The following is a 15700-nucleotide window of genomic DNA, read 5'->3' as shown; positions in this document are numbered from 1 at the left end:
TATATTAAATAAATTAATAAATTTTTAATATAAATTATATTAATTTATAAGGTTTATTAAGAAATATTTATATTTATTATTAAAATAATAATTTATATAGCTATTTAAATATATTTAATTTAATTTATTAAGTAAATTCTTAATAAAATTATTAAAAAGTTTTTAATACTTTATTTTATTTATTAATAATTATATTTAATTTTATTAAATTTATTTTATTACTTAAAAGAATAATATTTTAAATATTATTAAGAAATTTTTAAATATAATTAAAACTTAATTTAATATAAAAATTAAGATATTTAGTTTAAATAATAATAATAAATATATAAATAAGATAATTATTATAATATTTTAAAGATATAAAATTATTTATAAGAAATTACTTCTTTATTATTATAAGTTAAATAATATGCTTAAAAGGTTTATATATATTATTATTATTAATACTTATATAATAATTTATAATAAAGATTATTTATTTTTATAATTTAAAGCAATTTCTTATATAATATATTTATAAAATTAAAAATTATACTTAGCCTTATTATATTAAATAATGCTATTTAAGGCACTTTATAAATAAAGGCTTAATATTAAATATTTTTAATTATATTTTCACCCTATATATCTTTATATCTTTATTAAGGCTTATAAATTAAAAATAAAATTATTAAATAAAGCTAAAAAGGTATATTTTATAGGATTTAAGGTTAAAAGCAAGACTATTTTTTATTTATTTATATTGCTTTAAAAAGTTATTATAATTACAATATTAAGCTATATTACTTAATTTAATTTAATAATAAAGATTGCATAAATAATTAACTAGCTAAATAAAAATATGCTATTTAAAATAAAGGTATTATTAATATCTTAATTAATAAAATTTATTAATAATATAAGACTTATAAATAAACTTATAAATAAATTACTTAAACTTATAAGATTTATTAATAAATTACTTAAACCCGCGGAATTTATATAATTATATAATTCTTAAGGATAATGAATTTAGCCTTTATAAAAAGCAAAAGAAAATATAAATATTATTATAAAATATTTTAAAAATTTTAATAACTTAGCATTAATTAATATAAACTTTATATTAAATTTTACTTAATTAGCATTAATTAATATTAACTATGTTGGCTGGGTTACGTATTGCAATATAACGTTTAATTGGTATAATGGTTAATTATTATTAATTATGGAAGAGAAGAAGGCAGAAGGCCTAACTATGCTAATTATTTTATATATAGCGCTAAGGCTGCTGCCTATTAGGCATCTTAATAAGCTAAAGCTGCCTAATCCTAAATAATCCTTTATATAAATAATATTCATTATTCCTATATTAGCAATCTTTATTTTATAAGTGCATATTACTTTTAAAAAAATATAAAGGAAAGGAAGGTATTAAGTTAAATTAAACTTAAAGTTAAGAGGTAATTAATTAATTATATATATAAGTAAATTATAAGTACGCTGTTATTTCGTTGCGTTATATTATTATAAAAGGTAGGTATATAAAAAGGCCTAAGTTATTATTAAGGGGTTGAAGGTTAGTTAATTTATTAAAGTATATAATTAATAAAAAGAGATTAATTAAGTATATATATATATATTAAAATGTTTTAATTATATAAAGTTAAAAAGCTTAAAAGGTTGTAATTGCTATATAAATATTTTATTTATAATATATTTTATAAATTTATATTTTTATTGCTTATAGCGCTTAAATTAAATAAGGATTAAATTAAACTCTTGAATTGCTAATATAATTATTTAATTTTTAAATAATTAAAATTTCTTAATTTAACTTAGCTTAAGCTTTGCTATATTTAATGCCGCTTATTAAATAAAGAAATTAAGAAGTATAATTAAAAGATAGGTTATTAAAATAAGGGTTAAATAAATAAAATTAATAAATTATAAGAATTAATAAATAAGGTATTTAAATAAAGGGAAAGTAAGGTATAAAATAAAGATTATTAATTAAGTTAGTAAATAGCAATATTGTTAATTTTAATATATAGGTATTAAATTATAAAATTTAATTAAAAATGCTTATTAAATATAAGCTGGTAACTTAAGTATTTATAAAATAATAATAACTCTTATTATTTAAACTCTTAATATATAAGTATTATTATAAAAATCTTAAATATAAGGTTTGCCTTTAAAAGGGATATAATTTAAAGTTAGCTAATTACATTGCATTATAAAGTAATTTATAAATAATTAATAAATATAAATTAAATTTTTATATTTTTACTATATATTACCTTTAATTAAAAAAGTTATTTTATTATCTTTTATTAAAAACCTTTAATAATCTTTTTATTTTTATAATTATATAATATATATACTTAAGTTAATTATATTAATATTAATATAATAACCCTATAATATATAATATAATAATAATATTTAGGGTTATATTAATGTAATTTGTTAATAAGTTATTAAATTATGCTTTAATAATTTAAATTTAAGCTTTAATATATTATAGTTTTCTTAACTTTTTGCTGCATTTAAATAATTACTTTATTTTTTTAGCTGCAATTTATATAACTTTATATCTTAATTATAATATTATTTATATTTATAAAGCGTTAAAAAGTATTATTAAGGGTACTCTTTATAAAGGCATTAGCTAAGTTATAGTTTTTAGCAATTTAATAAATTTTAAAAATCTTATGTTTCTTATATAATTATTAAAGAGCTATAACATTAATTATAAGGCGCTTTTCTTTTATTATATTAAGCTTAATTAAGCATTTATATAAAGAGTATAAGTTAATATATATTATAAAAGGAATTATTATAATGCTTAAATATATAGTAATTTAATATAAAGTAGTTATTAGCATTATAGCTATATTAAAGCCATTAATTATATTATAAATTTTTAAAGCTAAAATGCTTTAAGTTATTGTTTAATACTTAGTTAAGAATTAATAAATAATATTGCTTTTAATATTTTACTTAAAAGCTTATTAAGTTTATATTTTATTTATAAGTATAATAATAAAGCTAATTTATAAGTTAAGGTTTTTATTATTAATAAATAAGTTATTAATAAAGATTATTAATTTAGCTTAAAATAAATTTAAGGGTATATATTAAAGTTTATATTTTAAATTATTAGCTTATTATTATAATTAATAATTTAGCTTATTATAATTTTTATAAAAAAGCTTTTAAATTTAAGTTATTATTAATAGGTTAAATGCTACCTTAAGTTAATAAATAAAAGCAAGATATGCTCTTTATATATATTGCTTTATATATTATTAAGTATAATTATTAACCTTATTATTAATAAATATAATTTCTTTATTTTAATTCTTTTAATAAAGATATAAAGTGTCTTTATTAAAAATGTTTATAATTATGTTATTAAAGATAAGTAACTTATTAAGGGTAAGTATTTCTTTTAGCTTGCATTAAATATTTATCTTTTTAATTTTTTATTTTTTTAGCTTTAAGAATGCTAAAGTATTAAGGGATAAAGTATTATTAATTTATATAATAATAATAATAAAGATATTCTTTTCTTAATTTATAATTAAAAGGCATAAGTTATATATTAAGATAATTATACTTAAATTATTATAATAAAACTTATAATAAGTTGCTTATTAATATATATTAAATTTAATAATGCTATAAAACGATTTAATAACTTATATAATAATTTTAAGAAAGTATTTATTTTAAATTTTAAGAAATAAGTAATATAAAATAAATTACTTAAGCTTAAATTTTAATTAAGAATATGCTTAAATAATATTTTAAAGCTTTACTTAAAAGCTTTATATTAAAAGGAATAGGATTAAAGTAATTAAAAGCTTTTCATTAGCTCTTTAAATAATTAAAAATTATATAAAGATATTATATTTATTTTTATTATTATATTTAATAATAATAAGTTATAATTTCTTATATAATTTTTTAATTTTGCTCTTAATCTTATAAATAATATATAATTTAAAGAGCTAAATATCTTTATGCATTTTAAGATTAAAACGTTTAAAGTAAAAAATATTATTATTAATTAACTTTATAATCTCCTTATAATTAAACTCCTTAAATGGGTTACTTAGGGTATTAATTATGCTATTATATTAAAGCTTTAAAGAAAAATTATAATTCTTAATTTCTTGCTAAGTAAAATATATTTCTTTTAATTTATTTTTTAATCCCTTAAGCTATTTATATTATTAAGGTTATAATAGTTTTAATATTACTAAGATTGAATTTAGTTTAAATTAAATAGGCTTATTAAGAGCATTATTTAAATTAAAAACTAGCTAAATATTATTTTTACTATTTTTATCTTAATAATATAATTAAATTAATATTAATTAAAAGATTATTAAGTTATTTAAAAAGTTTAATATAAGGTTATATTTATTAATATTAAGCAACTTATATAATTTTTATTAATTATGCTTTTCTTATTATATTTATATATTACTTTATAATAAAAAATTTAATATTTTTATAATATTTAAATTATTATAAGTATTTAAAGCTATATTAACTAATTATTTAATATAAATCTTATATAGCTTTTTTATAGCTTTTTAAATAGCTGCTACTTTTTTAAGAGTTAAGAAAGTTAATATAAAGTTTTTTATAAGTTTTAAATATGTATTAAAGATAAAAAGTATTAAAATAATGCTATTAAGGCTAATTATATTATTTATTACTTTAATAGCTATTTATAAAATGGCTTTTTTAATATAAATCCTTAAAAGTTTAGCATAAAAAATATTAAAAGCTTATTAAAGCAAAGTATAATACTTTTTAACCTTGCTAATAAATTAATATACCTTTATTAATATTTGCTTATAAATAATGCTTATAATTTATATAATATTTTAAAATTTTATTAAGGTAAAGTTAATTTTAGCATTATAAATAATATAGTTTAAAGGTTTTAAATAAATATTTATTTAACATTATTAAATAGCATTTTATATATTCTTTATAAAAAGAAAGATTAAAAAACGTTTAACTTAAAAAGAAGTTATTAAATTAATAATTTATAAAATAAGTAAAATAAGTAAATATATAATATTTATAATAATCTTATAATTAAAGTTAATATTATTTTAAAGGTTAAACTTAAAACATTATAATGCTATAAAATAAAGTTAATAATAATAATAAAACTTAAAAATTATTTTTAAAATAAAAGAATTAATATTATTATAATTAGCATTAATAAGAAAGTATAAAAAATAATTAATTAAAGGGTGTTTAAACTTATAATAAAGTTATTAAAGCTTTATTTTTATTAAAAATATTGCTAATATATTATTGCTTTTTATATTAAGGAAAATTTATAAGTATTCCTACTTTTAGGTAATTAAGAAGGTTTTCTTTAAGTATTTATCTTTTTATTAAACTACCTTATTAATAATATTTTAAAGAAAAAGAAAGTTTTTATTTATATTTTAAATATAAAGAAGGAAGGGAATAAGCTTATTTATAATATAAAATGTTAATGGTTTTATTAAAGTATTAACTTATATTATATTAAGTAACTTAATAAGTAAGCTTAAGTTAAATTATACTTATGCTTTATCGGCCTATATAATATTTAAGTATATGGAAGATATTTAATATTATAAAGCTTAGAATTGCTTATATTTATATTTAGCATAATATTTTAATATTATTAATAAAAGTATTAATCTTAAATAATAAATATTTTTATTAATAAATAATCTTTAAAGTTAATATAAATATTAAAGCTATTTATATCGTTAAAAAAGTTATAAAAAAAGGCTTAGTTTATTAAAAAGGTATAATAAGTATGCCCCTTTTTACTATTATTAATAGCTAAAGTTATTATAATGTTAATAGCTTTAAAGTTAAAACCTTTAAAGTTAATAAGGAATGTATTAAATTTATTATTATTAACTTATTATTTAATATCCTTATATATATAAATATATATAGCTTTAATATATTATTAATTTTTAAATAAATAATTTATTAATTAATATTTCTCTTTATAATATATAAAATACTTTTTTTTTCTGCATTATATATTGCTATTATTGCCTTTATTAAGTTAATATTTATTATTATAATTACCTTTATAAAATTTTTTATTATAATTGCTACTTTTAAATTAATAAAGTTAGCTTAAGTGGAAGTTTAATTAAAAGCTATTATTTTTAAAAAAAGGTTAAGGGTACTTTAGGCATTAATTATTATTATTATATTACTTATTAAGATAATATTACTTTTTAATATTTATAATAGCTAAATTATTATTATTTTAATTATTATAATTATTAATATAACCTTATTTATAAGCTTATTAATTATTTTTTATAATTATATATTATAATATAAGGTTTTAAGCCTTTAATGCCTTAATATATTATTATAAGATAAAGTAAAGCTGCTTAATATTTATTAACATTATTAAGATAATATAATAAAATATAAAAATGCTTTATATTGCTTTTAAAATTATATTTTATAAAGAGCTATCCTTATAAATAATATACTTAAATGCTTTATAATAAAGCTGCATTTTATTAATAAGCATTTAAAGAATATTTATATAGCTTTTATTTAAATTTCTTTATTAAAAAGTAAAAAAAGTTAAAGTATTTTAGTTTATAAAATAGTTATAATAATTATTATTTATATTAAATTAGTTTTTAAGTTTTTTATATATTTAAGTAAATAAGTTTTCTTAATTAATAATTTAAGTATAATATATTTTTATTAGTTTCTTAAGTATATATGGAAGAGTTGCCTTAAATTATTAAGGCTAAATTTATAGGTTGTTATAAGCTTTATAAAAAAGAAGAATTTTATTATTAAGAATATTATATAATTTTTTAATAAATATTTTATCTTTATAATAATATTTTAAGTTAGCTATTATATTTAAATTAAATAAAAAGTTTTTTATCTTTATTAAAGGTAAGAAGGTATAATAATTATATGCTATATAAAAGTTATTAGCTAAAGGAAGGTTGCTGTTTTTTCTTAATAAATTAAAAGGTTTTAAAGAATTATTATTACCTTTATTATTATCGCTAAGTAAGTTAAGCGGTTTAAGTAATTTAAGATTAAAAGAATTATTATTATTAAGTAATTCTTTAGCTTTTATTAAGGTATAATTAAAGTTAGGGATAATATAAGTACTTAAATTATAGCTTTAAATTTAATTAATTTTAAATATAATATGGTATTTTTGCTTTTAATTTGCTAGCTATTTAGGATAGTTTAATGCTTTAAGGATATATATTAGTTTTCTTAAGGTATTTACTTTTTAAATATAAATGCCCTTAATTTAAAGAGTTTTCTTAATAATATATAGCAAGTTTTTATTAATTTACATAAATATTAGCTTAATTTAATTATAAAAGTTCTTAATAAATGCTTTATATACCTTATTATTTAATATATATGCCATAGCTTAAATTTAGCTTTAAATATAAGTATTTAAGTATTATTTATTATTAAGAAATCTTAGGGGATTTATTTATATTAAAGGATTAAGTATCTTAATAATGCTTTTAAGTATAGGAATATAATTTATTATAGTTAATATTAATGGATTATTTTAACTAGCAATATTGCTTATTGTATTTATTATATTATTATTATTTCTTATTATTTTAATAAAGTAATAATAAGGGTATGTTTAATTTAAAAAAGGAAGTAGTGAAAAGGGGAAATAAGTAGTATTAAGGGAAAATAAAGAAGTTAAGGGTTACTTTTATAACTTAGCTATTAAGAGGTAAATTAGTTTTTTTCTTTATATTTATTTATATAATAAGATATAAATAAATATATTATTAATAAAAATAAATATTAATTTAGTTTTTTTAATTATAATTATTAAATTTAAAAGTTATTATTAAGGTTATTTAAGGCATAATAAATATATATATATTAAGGATAGAGGAATTTGCTATGGTTTCTTATTATAATAATTATCTTTTTATATATTAGGTATTATTATTATTATAAACTACGCTATATAAATTTATAATATTAATAATGCTAATTAATATAATTAAAAGGTTATCTTTTTAAGCCTTATTAATTTATAATTGCTTTTATAATTATTAATTAATATTAGCTAGGTTATATATTATAATATAATATTTAGTTAATGTAGTGGTTAATTATTGTTAATTATGGAAGAGAAGAAGGTAAAAGGCTTGATTATGCTAGCTATTTTGTATGCAGCGCCAGGGCTGCTGTTTGCCGGGCATCTTAATAGGCTAAAGCTGCTTAGTCCCAAACAGTCCTCTATATAAACAACACCCATTATTCCCACAAACTACCTTAATTAAATCTTTATTTAAGCATTACTTATAAATATAATAAATGTTAATAATATCCTTAATATATATATATAAGCTATAAAAAGTAATAAAAGGGATGCTTAATAATAAGCTATTAAAAGAAAACTTAAATTACTCTTAAATATAAGTATATAAATTAAAGTGCTTGCTATTATAAATTAATATATTATTAATCCTTACTAAGTATATATAAAGAAGTTTAATGCTTTTAATAAGCTTATTTGCTATAAAGCTTAACTTATTACTTATAAATATATATAAATCTGTAATATAAATTATAATAATACTTATAATTTTATAGCGTATTATAATAATTTAAAACTAATCATTATTATTACTATTATAATAAGTTAATAGCTTTAATAATTTAATATTAAAATAGCATACTTATATAACTATTTAAAATATAATATTTATATATAATTATTATAAAAATATTAAATATTATTTAATAATTAACAAGTTATTTTAAAACTTCTTAATGCTTTATATAAATTTAAATAATTAAGCTATAAATAGTTTAATATTCTTAAAAAGAAATTAATTAAATATTTAATAAAGATAATATTTAACCCTTACGTTTTTATTAAAAACTAAATTATTATTATTATTTATATTAATAATATTCTTATTATTAAAAGTCTTTCTTAAGTTAATAAATTTCATATTAAGCTTATATAATATTTTAAGTATAAAGATTTTAATCTTTATAAATACCTACTTAAATTAAAAATTATATAAATTAATAATAAAATTTATATTTTTTAAAAAAGATATGCTTAATAAATTTTAAAACGCTTTAATATATTTAATTATAATTAAAAATAAACTCTTATAAATTTAAATTTATTTTTATAATAAAAGAAACTTAACAACATTATAATAAATATAATAATATATTAATTACTTACTAAATCTATTAATTTTCTTATTATTAAAATAAAACTTAATTTCATATTTCTTTTATATGCAATGCTCTTAATATTTAATATAAAGCCTATAATTTATTATTTAAATATTATAAAAGAGGTGCTTTAATATATTTAGCATATATTAAATTATACCTTATAATTTTTAAAATAAATATTATTATTTTAATTTACTATACTTAATATATATATTAATGCTTCTTATAATATTAATTTAAATAATTTAAAAACATTTAGCAAATATATATAACTTCTTAATAATAGCTTAATTACTTAATTATTAAAGCATTAATTTATTATTATAAAATTTATTTATAAAGTAAAATATATAGTATATTTATTAATATTATTATATCTTTATTAAATAATTTAAGTATTAAAAGATTTAAATATTAAGTATATTAAATATTTACTTATTTTATATATTAATAATTAATTAATATTAAACCTTATTTAAAATTATAAAATTAATGCTTAATTAAAATATATTACTATTTATTATTACTTTATTTATAAAGGAATTAAAAAAATATATAACATTTATTATATTGCATTTAAAAATAATCTTATTAATATTTACATAAAAGCATTACCTTGCTTTACCCTTAAAGAGGCTTATATAAAATTAAGATTAAAATAAATATAAGATTTATATTGCTAAAAAAGCGTTTAAATAGTTAATTAAAAATAATATAAGCAAAATATATAAACATTAAATAATGTTTATATAATAATTTTAATATAAATTACAGCGGAATATTTAAACTATATTTTTAGTTATTAAAACGGGATATTTCTTATTATTATTAAGATAACGATACTTGCAATGGAGAGTATATTAAAAGGTATAAGGGTTATATGCTTATATATTAACGCTAGCTTACAAATAGGCTCCTTCTAAGCGTTTAATAGCGGGGAGATTTCTCTCCTCAACAACCACAATCAACTATCGTTTGCTTCATTGCTTCATCAAAACCGAGCTCTCATGTCCCAGAAGGATGACAACATCTGGAGGTAGGAGTTGTGTTTCATTCGTTTTTTCGTCCCTGGAATTGACGCACCTGAGGTCGCTTTGCCTACTGAAACTCTTCGCACATGTTGGGCAGGACTGGGCCGATACCGAGTTCGAGCTCGTACTTGGTGATGGAAGCTCCGCATCGCTGTTCTGTGATGGTGTCGCATGGCTTGACACCGGGCGATAGGATCCTCGTGGAGAGATTGACCCAGGTGGATAGGGTGCGGGTGCAATATACTGCAGTCGATTCTCCTGGTATGTGTGCCTTGCGAAAGATGTATCGAGGTGGGCGGAGGGTGGTGGAACATCAGGGATGTCCTGGATTGAATTTTGAGCGGTATTTTGGCTCCATTGTGTCAGGGATAGACCGGGATCAGGCGATGTGATTTTTGCTGTTTGTTCAGAGCAATGACTGCTCTGGGACCGTTGCGGCTCATGAGGATGTGATTCGGGGTAGTCATTGAACATTTCGATTTGTTGTAATGAGGTGTCTTGCTCGGCGGACATGTAGAGCAGCGATTCGAAAGCCTGGATATCAAATGTTTCAAGATGCAGCAGATCATCGAATACCTGGTCACCCTCGCAGGCTCTAAGTAGCTCCGCAGACGCGGATTCGTTGTTTTGTATGTCCATTTGGTTGTGCACGGGTCCAGGCACGTTCATTTCCATCTTTCTGTCCGAGCAGAACTCAAGGTTTTGGCTACTGTCATGCTTCACACGACCTTAGATGAAATGTTCTCCTAGCATCATGTGCTCTTGTCCAACTCACAGGACGTAAGCCGACAGGAACACATGATGCTAGGAATGCATCTCATCTAAGAATTTCAGAGCTTGAGCTCCCCAACCCTTGAAATAGGATGCTTCCCACCAGCATGCAAACAATGTGAGCCTGGGCCCTGAAGCAGGTCACATAGATACCCATGCTGGTGGAAAGGCATCTCGTCCAAGAAGGTCAGTTCATTGTGGCCTGGTAGGTCGGATCCCACAACAGAACTTCCTGACGACCTGGAACGTGTCCAGGTCGACAAGGAGGTGGGGCAGGAAGCGAACAATCCCTTTTATATGAGAGACCAATAAATATGTCGGAAAAGACAGTCTGAAATAGTGTTAACGAAAGTGTTGTAGTGGGATAATGAATAATTGAAATGAGATGAAAGGGAAAGAAGTCGGAGCGGCTTGAGAGCTCCTTTTTATACACATTATGGACGAAGTTCGGCTGCGAATAAACAACCCGCAGTATACAAGCACTCATTCGGCGCCAAGCTGGGCTGGAGCTGTGATGTGCAAGTATCCTCAAGGTCACATTCTATCAGCATGTGAGACCTCACCTTGATTGGTCTATCCAGAGGCCCTCCATAGGGAGGCCCGCCACATGCACCTGGGCATCCTCCGCATCGTTTTCCGTTGAGTACTAGTACAGAGTGAAGTAATAGATCTGCAATCATGGAGACATGGAGGCCTTTAAGGATGTCTCGGGGCCGGCACCTGGTTTCATTGCAATCTCATTTAGTGTGGAACTTCGTCATTAATAGCAATACAGAAAGAGTAACTCAAGGTAAGAAATCAAGCTGAACATTCAAATATTGTCCTTCCAAGCAAGGCTACAGCCAACAATCCTTCGAGAACGCATTTCCGCATGAGCTCATTTACTTGGAACAACAACTTAGACCGCCAGCAACCCGGGACTAGTGGGTCGGTCCGGGTCAGATGTTTGATGAACCGCGCAGTATTTCTTTTCGTAGCCAGGACATTCTGGGTGACATATACGAGGATTTTCAGGGTCTCCTGTGAATCCGTGAGCGACTTTGGGTGGGCTAGTGGCTCTTTTGAGTCCTGATGACGTCGTGTCTTCGGTTTTCTTTCTTGGGCGCTTTCCCTCTGCTCCAGAGTGATCATCACCCGTAGTAGGAGTTTCCTCCCCAGCTTCCTGGACCCCAGCCTTTTTGGCCCTTCTCTTCTTGATTTGATGCGTGATACCTGCCACAATGCCGACGACGGTGTAGATAGGGCAACAGGCTACCAATGCAAAACCGTTGCCTGCCAGGAAAGGCTCCAAGCCATATTTACCCGTGTCTGGTTTCGAGGCGGTTTCGTCCCTCCTGTTGATATCGGCCAAGGATGGCATCGCAGCTGCTGAGACATACACCCGTTTGTGGAAGACTCCTTTCGTTCGCTTAATTTCCAAGTATAAGGCTGTAAACCTTGTATAAATCAGCCTGGTTCTGGTTGATATAATTGTTGTGTTGAGAGAAGAGTTACCGTCTCTCTTGAACCTTGTTACGCCCTAATTACTATCCTGGATCTTGACTGAACAAAGTTGGCCAAACACTTTGACCGGAAGCCAACAAGGACTTCCCTACTTCCATCGGGGCTAGTACTAGATATAGAGGAAAGCCTGCGGGGATGAAGCAGAGCCGCAATATTGTTGCTTGACAATTGGGTGCTACTGCGATATGACGCCAGCTGACAGATGATATCATTCCCGCCTTGAAAGATATTTGGTGTCACCAAGAGCGGCCAATCAGTACAGACATGGCGTCCAATCGCTTGCCATTGCATGTCGCCAAGGTTCCAATGAAGGTGACAATTGGAGCGCTTTGTGAATCTCGCCAAGTAAACAACTAGCATGGATTTCTGGCACTTTGCTGCGTTGCGACCGTCATTTCTTCCCAAATCCTTTGCCAGGATCGGGGGCGCTTGAGCTCGAGCCATTGAAAAAGGAGCGAATGAGCCCAGCTCGATGCGAGCCCGCAGAACTCGAAGAGCCGGGCCCGAATCGAAGCCGGAACTATGGAACTGTTTCTCTGTTGTGAGGGTCTAAGAAACTTGAGGCAATCAGAAGTTTCGAGAACTTTTATACACGGTGATGATGTAGGCAGGCCGAAATCTCAATGGATGTTCATTGTAAGTTTACACGATAACAATAAGACGGAGATCTCTTGGATGTCAGCTTGAGAACTCACTTCCAGGTTGATCTCCTGCATGGGAGGCAGCTAGTGAATCACGAACCCCTCACGCCAGAATTTGACTTGGCTGTTGGTGCTTTCGCCTGCCTGGGACCCGATAACTCAACAACCATCTCCGGCCATATTAGCTTATATCTACCCTGTCTTTTCATCAATGCAGATTTTCACTGCAAACTGTGTCTCGCTAGCACCATTTAATTACACACGCTCATAAAGCAACTCATTAAACCCGACGATGACTTCGTTTCCCAAACCTGGTCAGCCGGGATCCAAAGTCCCAATCGAGGATATTATCGACGTGCAGCAACGCAGCGCCGCCGTCTTTGCCATGGCTGATATCCTCTCTACGGCGCGATCCGAGCTCACCATGGCACAGCTTATTGATAGACTTCCGCTTCGTAGTGTCTTGGTCAGACGTGGATTTGTCCAGAATTTGGTTCCAGTTTCCCCTTGTGGGAGAAGATGTACAAATTGCGGATTCTTGGCTCTGAGGGATGGTCGACTTTCCATCAATGAACCAGGACATGTCATCTGCAGAGGCTAATTACGAAGTAGACTGTCATATAAACGGATTGTGTCAAGAATCGGCTCTTAAGCGACAACAATAAATGTGTCGACCGGAGCTGAAAAGGGGCCGATTATAGCTTCTGTTTCGCCAAGCTGTAGAAGAGCCGTCGATAAATTTGTAGGCTCCGAAGACCTGGCGTTACCTTGCTGGAAAACGGTGCTATTGGATCAAGCCGGCTCCGACACTCAAACTCCTACCCTGACCCGTGGATCTGCCGAGGTCAAGGCTTATTCCGGCGATTGCTCCCTTCCATGTCCAGCTTGCTCGTACAGGAGTCGCAGCCTATGCACCTGAGAACTTTGTTCGAGTGGCGACCGCCTAGGGACGAAGGAACCCAAAGTCAGCGAATTCGTGACAGCGCGAAATCCCTGTCCTGTGGGCCGTCGCGCGTCTCTACACTTTGACATTCCGATACCCGGGCCCGCCTGTTGGCGGCCAGTGTGGCCGTTCGCGTTCTGGGTCTATCCATCAAGAATAGTGGGAGAATGGGCAGAGATGACAGTCTCCACGGTCGAGTATCAGCTGTTATGAAGACCCATCGCAGTATTCTTCACCCAAACCCAAGGAAGTCTGCTTGGCATGCCCGGTCGTGGCGAGCTCCTGACTGTGTTGTTGGCTCTTGTCTAGAACGTTGGTCCCAGTTTTTCCCCATGGGAGAAAAATGGAGAAATTGCGGACGCCTGCGGCAAGACACTGGAGATGAGCTAGATCTTTGAAGCCCCCAACCCGAGGAAGGCTGGCACCAAGAAGGTCAGGGTTGGGCTGGATGAAGACGGCAGGGTCGTTGATGTTGATTCTTGAGGATTCCCGGCAAGGCTCCCGATGGTAACAAGTCAGGGAGTGTAGGAAGTGTGACAGACTAGACCGTATTTAGTTCTCACTTTTCAATAACCTGGAGAACATCTACGCGTCATCCGGGTGACAGGCAATGCGCCTCTCTGCACTCACCACTCCAGATCCCATGATGGCCCTGGGACGGCCCTCGTCCCGTTAGGTCGACTACATTCGGCACAGACCTCGAATCGAGTGTGTGGCAAGCGAGAAGTCTGCCTTAAATATCCGCACCCAAGGACTTGGGACTTCACTAGCAGTTAGTTCATAATCATCTTTTGCCTAATCAAGTGAAGTGGCTGATCATGTTGCGGCCCGGGCCCGAGCCCCACGAACATCGACCGTTTTAACGCGACACTGCCTTTGTATCTTGCACTTGGCCGAAGGCTTTCATATGTACGCATATGCTTTTGAGGCCAGTCATGAATTTATCGACTGTTCCTGTTCACAACCGAAAAGTGAGTGGCCCCGTGGTCCACTGAGCTGATCCAGGGACCTGACGATCATCTGACGTTTAGATGTCATGCACGGGAGATCCCTGAACCCCAATTATGAACCACCCTCTACTTCTTTCCCCCCACTTTCCCAAAACGCCCATCACGGAAGCACACCTTCCACACAAATGGCGGGTCGACGGGAACCACAGACATTCTCGACCCTTTGCAAGGAGCACATTTTCCCAAAACAGGGAAAAAAGGGCAACGATCATTTGTGGGAAATCCTCATGTTGTCAGCGAGGAAGGTTCCGCTTCTAATGCCCGCCTTGTCTTTGCCCTGCCAATGTCGCCACAAACCTCCTTTGGTGATGGCGGGACCTGGTAACATGATGTTGTGGGCCTGCCATTTCGGCAAGTCGGGAACTACTCGTTTCCTGGTTCCGTGAAGCTTGGCTTGTGGACAGATATTGATCTGATATTGGCCCTATAAACATAGTCATCCTTCCCGCCCCAGATGACGAGGTTCCGTACGACGTGCAAGTACGCGACCTCTTGGTTATCTTGTCGAGTACCCACGTGGCGTCAGGATCTTCGAAG

The 15700-nt window shown here is 26.8% G+C and overlaps 1 protein-coding gene across 1 annotated transcript; it reads left to right on the top strand.

Annotated features, from left to right (window-relative positions):
* Positions 1-10271: 10271 nt before the first annotated feature.
* On the top strand, positions 10272-10488 carry INS49_009630 (uncharacterized protein; the record flags this gene model as incomplete). The annotated part of the gene is made up of 2 exons (XM_043170358.1): positions 10272-10300; positions 10353-10488. The coding sequence occupies 2 exons, from the start codon at positions 10272-10274 to the stop codon at positions 10486-10488; spliced, it is 165 nt and encodes a 54-aa protein (XP_043024923.1).
* Between the last annotated feature and the right edge of the window lie 5212 nt (positions 10489-15700).

This window comes from Diaporthe citri, assembly GCF_014595645.1.
Source record: "Diaporthe citri strain NFHF-8-4 chromosome Unknown scaffold_4, whole genome shotgun sequence".
Classification (NCBI taxonomy): Eukaryota; Fungi; Ascomycota; class Sordariomycetes; order Diaporthales; family Diaporthaceae; genus Diaporthe; species Diaporthe citri.
This window is presented reverse-complemented; position numbering and strand designations above follow the sequence as displayed.